Here is a 10,695-nt window from a genome sequence, read left to right as displayed (position 1 = left end):
CACCCTTATCTGCTTTCCGGAGGGATCACTCTCTCCGGGACTCCCTTGTCCGCTCCACACTCCCCTCCAGCCCCACCATACCTGGCACTTTTCCCTGCAACCGCAGGAAGTGCTACACCTCCGCCCTCACCCCCATCCCAGGCCCCAAGAAGACTTTCCACATCAAGCAGATGTTCACCTGCACATCTGCTAATGTGGTATACTGTATCCGCTGTTCCCGTTGTGGCCTCCTCTACATCGGGGAAACAAAGCGCTTTGCAGAACGCCTATGCTCGGTTTGCACTAAACAACTGCACCTCCCAGTCGTGAACCATTTCACCACCCCCTCCCATTCCTCAGACGACATGTCTATCCTGGGCCTCCTGCAGTGCCACAACGATGCTACCCGAAGGTTGCAGGAACAGCAACTCCCATTCCGCTTGGGAACCCTGCAGCCCAATGGTATCAATGTGGACTTCACAAGTTTCAAAATCTCCCCTCCCCTTACCGCATCCCAAAACCAGCCCAGCTCGTCACCGCCTCCCTAACCTGTCCTTCCTCCCACCTATCCCCTCCTCCCACCTGAAGCCCCAGCCCCATCTCCTACCTACTAACCTCATCCCACCCCCTTGACCTGTCCGTCCTCCCTGGACTGGCCTATCTCCTCCCTACCTCCCCACCTACACTCACCTTTACTGGCTCCATCCCCGCCTCTTTGACCCGGCTGTCTCCACTCCACCTATCTTCTCCTCTATCCATCTTCTATCCGCCTCCCCCTCTCTCCCTATTTATTCCAGAGTCCCCTTCCCCTCCCCCATTTCTGAAGAAGAGTCTAGGCCTGAAATGTCAGCCTTCCTGCTCCTCTGATGCTGCTTGGCCTGCTGTGTTCATCCAGCTCTACACCTTGTTATCTTTTGAATACATGTATATTTTTCACAATCCTTCCAACTATGTGTGAGAGAGGATATGTGAGGAGCAATTACAATATTCATGAGAGATGTTTGCATCGGGCTAACTTCACTGAAGTCAATGGAGTTTGGAAAATCATACCATCATAAATATAGCATGTTAAATGATGAGCCCCATTAAGTAAATTTCACTGCGCTTGTAACGAAATGTTTGAATTTTGTACAGAAAATTAATATTCAAATTTCACAAAGATGTGATCAAAGTCTCATTTTTCTAAACTCTGTCACTCTGTTCAACCATGTTTGGGCATGCAACAGAATTTCATTGAAGAATTTAAATTGCCACTCAGTGGCACTGTACCGTCAACCACCATCTGTCTTCTGCGATTCCTCGGTTACATGATCACAATCTACTTCCTGAACAACTTTATCTGGTTCCAACTGGTTAATTTCAGGTGTGACACAAGGTTCGACTGTGGTCCCTCTACATTTTTCAAAGCAACCCTTGAGTGATGTCATCTGTTGGTTTGGAGCTTCCAACAAACACTAACCCAAACCTTCAAGTCTGTGAACTGACATTGCCCCATTTCCTGTCTAATTTTAAGGTACAGTTAAAACAGAACTGATGTCATTTGCTGGGCTCCCAGTAAAAACTGAGCAAAGTTCTTTACTTGGTTCTCCTCCCGTGCTGTTCACTCAGGCTGAAGTACGTAGAGTCTAGAACTAAATTTCAATGTCGCTAATCAAAGTCATCTGCTTCAAGTTCTACAGCCGAGCCTGTACAACGCATCCGTGGCTTCATGACCTACTCGTTTCTCCAGAGTGCTCCTATTTTCCACGCTTTTCCAAACTCGTCTCACGTACCTATGCTATTGCTCCTATCTTACTGAATGGCAGAGAAAGCTTGAACGGGCCACATGGCCTACTCCTGCTCTGTTATACCGATGATAATTTCCGATAGCTGTCCATTTCTTAAAGTCTAAGCTAACAGCTCTTCTCATTTACAGATTCTTCCTGTCTTATTTCCATCCTATCTCAAAACCACCTTGCAAGTCCCTGGACATATGCACAACCAAAACTTACTTGATTTCATCTTCCTCCATTCCACACCTTTGTTAATTGTCTTCAGAAATTTGAGAGCTCCATACATGGAACACTAATCTTCTTATGGCTATCAAAACCCATAATGTGAACCATGTAACAACACCTTTTCAGTTCTCTTAAAACTAGCCAGGCATTCATTTGATTCTGTAAAGCACCTTTAAACAGACCACATAAATGGTAGTCTACAATATATATTATCTTCTCATGATTCAGCTGGATAACATCACAAGTTCAAGACCACATGAAAACCAGTTTAACAACTCCAAGGTGCAATACTCGCAATATCTGAAACAAATCCCATCTGAAAAGTTAATGAATTTTAATATAACCAAAATCACATACACACATTAAGGATGACAAATGTCTCCTAATTTGAAGCATTAACATATATATTTTAAATTATAATTCATTACCATAAAAAATGGATCTTGTGAGCATATTGTTTTCAAAATAATTGCTTTAAGCTCCCCATTCAGCTCCAGTGTTCACTTTTCCGACATGATCGTTAACCACGTATTCAGACTTACAACTTGTAGCTGGAGTGAAGAAGTTTAGTTTATGGTTGCTACCCTCGCATCCAGATGCTGCCTTCAATTTCACCCAACATCAGTAACTCCAGCCGTGGCACGGCTTCACTGACACCAGCAGCCACGCTGTGTGTTCATACTCAACTTAGGTAAGGCATTAACATTAATTTTGTGCAATTATGTTTTTGTGAGATGTTCATCATTCACCATTGTTTCAATGATTCAACATCCAGAAGCAAAACAGTCCTGGACAAACTTAACCCTTCCTTGAACAAACTATTAAATTGTTAGAAATTACTATAAAAATTGCATTAGTTTTATTGTAACCTGTTCCAGTTGATCCATTAAACTGCAGAGACTGGAAAATGAGACAAAAAAAATAACTGCAGATGCTGGAATCCAAGATAGACAAACAGAAGGCTGGAAGAACACAGCAAGCCAGACAGCATCTGGAGCAAAGGAACAGTCAGCATTTCAGATATCACCTTTCTTCAGGTAACACCCAAAAATGTTGACTGCTCCTTTCTTCCAAACGCTGCCTGGCTTGCTGTATTCTTCTAGCCTCCAGCTTGTCAGAATGGGAAACGCTGGTCTTCAGCAAGACTAGAGTCTCCTTGCACACAAATCACAAAGGGAATGGGTAGATATGGCAAACAACCAGGAAATCAAATGGTTGCATTCCCTTTACAGTAAAAGGAAAATATAATGTCCAGATGGAGGAAGTCTTACTGCTATTATAAAAGAACTTACTTAGAAATAGTTTGACAGAGGTGTGGCATCTCTACCCAGAGACAGGATTACTAGCCTTGAAGAAAGTGCAAAGTCTCAACTGTCTGCTTTTGGGCTGAGGGGATTGTCCTAAAAGGAAACGTGAATACTATGGGCCCAAAAAGATTAGAATTACGAAGTATTAATGTGGTCTCACTGAAACATTCCTTTTAAGTTGGCTAGAACTTACTGTATAGGAAACAAATGGGCCACACGTAAGAAGTCGTCCCTTTAAAGATGAGATCTTACACAGAAACTTCAAGGGACCATACAGTGTAACAGACTGGCTATCAACAGCAAGGGAAATTGCATGAAACATGGGTCCTGGGAGGAATCTTGGCTGGATAATCAGCAACATGAGGTCAAAAGAAATCAGCAATTGAAGCTAGGTAAGAGAAAGAAAAAATCCTCTACGTTAAGTATCATTGGAATTCTTCACTCCAGAGAACTGTAGATACGCAGAGTAAATTCAAGATAGACATAAATAAGACATTTGAACGTTAAGCAATGAGATGCAAATACTGTGGCAAGATAGATGTTTTAATGGAACTCTATGATCATGCTAATTTCTGCCATAATTAGCATGTTTCTCCCCTGGGTTTTCCATACCAACCCATAATTCAAGGTGTTTAATGAGAAGTTAACACAGAACACAGCCTGATTCCACTTCAAACTGCAAGTGCTCAATTCAAATAGTTAATACCAATTCTATTAAAAATGTGATAACTTAGAACGTGTCATTCTTATGGTAGTCCCCAACATCTAATCAAATCACAAATTTAAATGCATTGCTCAAACTTAATGAAAAGAAAAGCTTATAATCATGCCAATTGCTTTCCCTTTATATCAGAAGTTTTGGACAATTAAGCCTAAATTTTTGGTTACATTCTGAAAGTCCAACTCTTCAAAAATCACACGCTAGTATTAATGGCCACAAAAGCATGCAGGTGTTCGGCTCACCGAATCTCGAAAGGAACCAACAGTCTGATGGGAAAAAATTGAGTTTTGGTGAAAATTTAAAACAGTAAATTACTGGTTTGTAATAAACTGCAGTCTAGATTTTCAAAAGAAGAGGAGAACAAAGAAGAGGAGAGGAAGTGGGAAACAGAGGGAAAGAAAAAGGGAAAAGAGAACAATTGAGAGAACAACAGGAACAAGCGGTTGAGGCTCAGAGAGGGGAACTAAAACAAAAAAAAAGTGTAAGGCAAAAATTCCAATTGGTTCATAAACTGAGGAAATTACTTAACCAATCTACCCATTTCTCAGTTTAAACAGACAAGATAAAAATACAAATGCCAAAGCACTTTATTGCAAACATACAAATGCCAAAGTTGCTGCACTAAAGACAGAATGATGAATCAATGAAGTTCTCAAATTATTTTGTCCATTACGAATTTGTGACCATTGTACTGATCAACATTTAATGGATGCTTCCACAGAAATACCAAAATCATCTATGAAGTCAGTTCATGTCAAGTGTAACCTTTTCTAAACTGTGTCAACGCTAAATGTGACTAACAATCCTGGCACTGAGTTTGGCCTAACTCTTGGAAATTGCTGAAGAGCATCGATATTATTGAAAATTCAGGTATTTACACAAAGTCCTCCATGGCTCTGTTCTTAGAAAATAGATTAGCATTTGTATTTGTCCCTTAGGTTCCTCTAAATTTTGGCATTTGCATTGCCTTGAATTTAATGTACATAACTTCTGAAGAACAAGACATACAATATTCACCATATTCTTTTCATCAAACATTGCAAATGTTGCAGAAGATGCAACTAAATTGGTCAAGCATGCCAGGGAGTTTATTCATCTCTCATTAGTCTAAGACTAAATATTTGCTCATTTCTTTCCACAGAGCTACAGTAGTTAACACACATGGGCTAGAATAAATCAAGTCTATAGTTTCCTGGTTTATCTCCTTACCTGAACAGAACTGTAACATTTGCCACCTACAAGCACAGACACAAAATTCATTTGATAAATATGGCTAAAGCCTGTATTTTCTATGGTATTCTTGGACGGAAAGTACTTAAAATTTGCTTTTTACTTTTACTGCTACCAATTAGCACATGTAGCTCCAACTCTTTTACGCATTCTCCTCAGGTATTTCTACACTCCCATTTGCACCTTACTCTGAAAAAAGTTGAAGAAAAACAAAGAATCTCCAACATTTTTATCATAATGGCTGCCCACAGCTATTGTCAGAACAATAAATGAACAGCTAATGAATTATTCCTATCGCTGATTATCAGATCATTGTGCCACTAACTTATGGGGCCTGGTCATGTGCAAATTGTTGACCACATTTTCCTACATTGCAACAGTGAAGTGTTTTGTCACCAAGCTTGAGAAAGGGGTTAAAGAAATAAGTTTGTTTGCTTTGACTTACTACAAGTCTATTTTGGAGGATGTCAAAAATAGAATTAACAAGAAACTAAAATAGCAAAAATTACCATGGAAAGCTCAGAGCAGATCATATTTCCTGAACTCTAGAATATCTTGACGTTTCAATAATTACAACTGTAATTCAGGATTCTGTGCCTGCACGAATTCACAAGCGTGGCCAAATAAAACTGATTTAAACAGTGGTCAGATATCACCACCTAACTTGGCTCAGTTATTATGAAAGAGCACCAGTGGCAACAGTCATCCAACCTAAGAGCAAACCAAATCCTATTTCCACAGGCAATCTTAGTCTATTAATATAATACATATTCTGAGCAGCATTTTCCCTTTCTATACTACTTTTGCTGAAGAATTAAATTCAATAATTTAACTTGAAGAATTGTTTTAAGTCAGACCTGATATCTGTCCCCAAAGCATCACCAGCTGTCTGAGTTACCCTAATTATGACGCATGTTAAATACCTGCATAATAAGTTGAACTAACATTATTCAATCCATTCTTTTTCACCAGCTGCATTTAGTAGTCTGCCCAACACACAAAGAAACAAGCAAAAAACACCAACACCAGTTGAATAAAAGTAGTGGAAATCTGGACAGTACACATTTAGGAGCCATGGCACAACATGAGAATCTTGAAATTGACTGTTTGAAATTCATGCTGGATCCAAAGTTTAAGATTTTGAAGGTTCTAAAACAAAATTAAGAGCCACCTTCCTGAAGGTGCATCAACACTATCAGGAAGACTACACACCTGCGTCTCTCCCTGATCTCTGCTGTTGAAGAGACAGTGCCAGTTGTAGTAACCGTTGAAGGAACATTTTCTTTCTCTCTTTCTGCATTGTCCCCCGTCGAGAACCGATTTGAGGTACTACGGCATAATCAAGCAGCAACACAAACAAGAAATAAGCAAAGCACAACAAACATGAAAATAAAATCAGCCAAAATCAATTTTTAAGAAATTCTGTATGACTCAAGGATTGGTTTTACAGGTTAAAAACAACAATTAATGCCTTTGTCTCAAGAGTTTTAATTTCTCGAGTCAAGGTTGTCTCTGCAGTCTAACATGCAACTTAATTGTTTCAGACTTTGGCTGACTAGAATGTTGGGACCATCTGGGAGTCAATTTGTTTTGTTTTGTAAAGAAATAAACCAGTCTGAGGATGGGTATGATGTATTTTAAAGTTGTTGACACATTAGATTACCTTCCCTTCTGGATTGGCGAGGGTAGAAAATGAAAAAAATGGAGCATGGAGCTTGCAAAACAAGTGCTGGACATACAACAGATGTAGCAACACAAAAAAGATTTTCTTTTCAGCTTCAAACTTCTCACCAGTACCAAAGATAGATCTACATCTTACATGTTAGCCCATCTTTTGTCTCTTCAACTTCAGATGGATCCACTGATCTTTTTCTAACATTTTACTGTAACATTATTCCTGAAAGTATTTTGAGAGTCAAGTTTAGATATGCTCAGCTTCCTGGTCTGGACTGAAATATTTGATGTTTGCACACTTGTAAGGAACAGTTAATATAGTTCAGCCCTTGTGCTGTTTGCAGTGGCACTGGAACCTCGTTGCCATTGATCATGTCAGATTTTACTTGCCCTTTCGTTACAAGTCACTTTTGATTTCAACAAGTTACGCAACAGCATCAGAAGAAACACAAGTATAATGTAATTTCCCATACAATTCAAAACATTTCACATCAAGAGAATCACAAGGACACTAGCATCAGGATACAAATCATTCCAACAGATAATAAAGTGCAACAATCCCTTATCAACTGTATCGTACTTGTGAATAAGATACCGGAGCATTACCTCTCAAGCTGCATCCTCATTATTCCCACTCAAGACTTGATCGACACCCTCGTTATGATCGTCAACACTCACACAATCCCCAGTGTGCCCTGGGTACAAGGTGCACTTCTGCAACTCACGAAGGATTACCTAACAGGACCTTCCAAACCTACAACTGCTGTCATCTAGAAGGCCAAACAGATAAATGGGAAAACCACCATCACCTGCAAGTTCCCCTTCAAGCTGCACATTATCTTGACTTGGACTGTAATCTTTATTCCCATCACTGGGCCAAAATCCCAAAATTTCCTTCCTAACAGCACCTCGGGTGGGTTTCCTCTCCTTGGGCTACAAGCGAGGGCAGCAAGCTCAACTTCGCCAGCTTTGCTCATGGGAGCTAATAACTCTTCAAATAATTTTCAAAACTTGGAGTGAATTAGGGTCCAGAGACAAGAAAGTAATCTTTGAGTCAATGATTCCAATGTGCATCTGAAGTGACACCAGCCAATGATCAAATATCAAAATTTTGGCTAGCAAAGAGGCTATTTTGATTCTTGTTTTTATTTTTTTTACAAATGACAATTGCATGTATAAATTTGGTATCCTTAAGACATACAAAGGAAAGAAAACATACAACATAAAAGAGGAATAAAAATAACTAAACAAAAACCACCCCATTAAAGCTCTGCAGTTAATTTGCTTTACCTGCCAGATGAAGTGGATGCAGTGCTCCTGGGAATAGGTTGCAGGCTGCTTGATGAGGTAATGGTTGCAATGGCATTGGTTGAAATGGCACTTTGAACAGGACTGATCAAATCCTCTTTCCTTCTACCAAAAGAACTACTGAAGGGAAAGGCAAAGTGAGGACAAAGGATCATTAAAAGCACATTGCAATGTCACCACAATGTCAAATATGGACTTTAAGGGTAATTATACTTTCAAGTAACATTTTGAAATTCTTCCTGACAATTAAATGTGTCAATAAACAGAACGATTGGTGAAAAGTCTACACATTATATTCCATGCTTTAACTTTTTTTAAAAATACAAAAATAGATATGAAAGGGATCACCTTGTCCCAAATGGAAAAATCACTTTTACTTTTTTAAAAAAAAAAATGAAAGATAATAATCAGAAATCCAAAATTCTTTCTTGCCTTCCAGTTAGGCAGGGTGGTTTAAAGGATATTGTTGGTCTCATGCACACACATGCACAATGGTACTCATCAGCAATGTTTACAAGATTCCAGAAGCACACCAACTTAATCGACAGAATGGTACAGAAACACATTTCAAGCTGTACACAATATTCAAGTAAATTCTGCACAACAAATTGAGCCAAGAACTGTGCCTATCTGAAGTTTTACGAAAAAGCTTGCACAATTGTGTTTCAGTCTGTCCCAGTGGGAATAATTTATTATTCTTTGGGAACCATTTTGAATTGGAAACAGATTCAGAAGAATTTTAATTTAAAACTTTTCCAAGCCCATACATGTTTCAGAAGGGCAGCTTAAACACAGAAATCAGCAAATGAACAGATTCTTTTTGTTTGTTTTCAGTTGAAGCTTTCAGTCTTCAAAGTTTGGCAAGAGTTTTTACTGCATTCAGGTTTTAGGCTATGAGCAGTTACTGAAGTCCAACTTTCCACAACACTAGGGAAATAATTTGACCAAAAGAGTAAACAATGGATAGTCCGTGAGAAATAAAGACTGCGAGGTAGTTATGGAAAAGTTTCAGAGTCAAACACATTCAACAAAATCACATATGGAAATGTACCAGCGTAACATTTTTGATCTTCAATATTAGGCTTTGTTTTCAAACCTACGTTATGGGTATTAAAATGTTATCCTTGGAACATATTCTTGATGTTGCAGTTTGATTACTTTGCATGACACTGGAAAAGCAAGCCCTAAAACTTTTGCAATCCCAATATTTAAAACAGCAGTTGACAGGTAGATATTAATTTCCCTTCAAGCTGTCCATTTAACAAAAGGAATAGGTGCCAAGAGGAAAGGAAGCTGAAGTTTGGTAAACCTACAATGAAGGGGTTTTAAAATTAAAGCTCAAAATGGGTTTGAGCAAATTAATTTCATTCAAAATATTTTGTAACAAGGACAGAGTATAACAAGTTCAACATGTAGTTTGTAAAACAGTCAGAAAATGCTTCTTGCTTGATAAAGATCCAACACAAATTGCAAGTTTTTAAAAAGGTCACTCAAACATGAAAACTGAACACAGAGGAGAGCCAGCAATCCAATGTTTGGAAGACACAAGCAATTGGCAGATGACCAAAACAAATTGATCAAAAAATTTGTCAATCGATTTGGAGTTTACACTCCAGAACAGTTCATATTTTTCTGCAAGCCCCTGCAGCAAATACAGTGAGAAAAGAAGTATGCAACAATGAAACTTGAAACTGAGTGTGCAACAAGGATTACCTGTACAAGAAACATCACTGGGGCAGATTTGCCTGTTCCTGTACACCATGGTATGGTAGAAAGAAAAGTAACGGGCTGAGAGCTTTGATTATCTCTAGACAGACAGACCTCCATCCCATGCATTAATTTAAAGGGATGGAAAAAGGAGTTTCTTTGGGATATTAAGACAATATCTTAACTAGATTTCCTTCAAGCACTGTACCCAGGAGTTTAGGTTCTAGGGATACTCAAACTCCAAAGATATAAACACATGGACAGAAGCCAGAACATGCATATTAAAATGCCTCTTAACTTACATAGAATTAAAGAATGGTGTAGCACAGAATGACGCCATTTATCTCAACTTGCCTGTACTAGCTCTTTGTCAGTGATTTTCCGGGTCCTATTCCCCTGTTGTTTGCCCACACTCAGACCTCAGTTCCTCCCTTCATGGATTAAATTAAACCATTTTCCTTTTGAAAGCAATGGTTAGCAAGAGGACAATTCAGCAGCTGTGCGAAAATTATAATATGGGCCGTAGGTGATAGAGACACACTTCTGTCAGCATACTGACCACAGTGATGACTACGATGCAAAATTGCAATGGAAATGCAAAATAAATCAAACAAATTATTGGCAAGGTTATATCTGACTCATGGCAGCTTCTTGTACAAAAGGTCAAGACAGTTTAACAAATTCTCTCTTTCCCATGAATCACAACTATCAAAAGCTGCCCCTGGCAAAGACATAAATCAAGGCCATCCACAAACAAAATTTTAACAGATAC

General features: G+C 38.9%; 1 protein-coding gene across 1 annotated transcript in view; it reads right to left on the bottom strand.

The window, feature by feature from the left end:
• ppp1r12a (protein phosphatase 1, regulatory subunit 12A) overlaps window positions 1–10,695 on the bottom strand; it is an 85,058-nt gene that overhangs the window by 17,414 nt on the left and 56,949 nt on the right. The window contains exons 12-13 of the mRNA XM_048607469.1: window positions 8,199–8,336; window positions 6,447–6,563 (exon numbers count right to left, since the gene is read on the bottom strand). Coding sequence (XP_048463426.1) covers window positions 6,447–6,563; window positions 8,199–8,336 — 255 coding nt within the window. The remainder of the gene's footprint in view (window positions 1–6,446; window positions 6,564–8,198; window positions 8,337–10,695) is intronic.

This window comes from Rhincodon typus, chromosome 18, assembly GCF_021869965.1.
Source record: "Rhincodon typus isolate 14 chromosome 18, sRhiTyp1.1, whole genome shotgun sequence".
Taxonomy (NCBI): domain Eukaryota; kingdom Metazoa; phylum Chordata; class Chondrichthyes; order Orectolobiformes; family Rhincodontidae; genus Rhincodon; species Rhincodon typus.
This window is presented reverse-complemented; position numbering and strand designations above follow the sequence as displayed.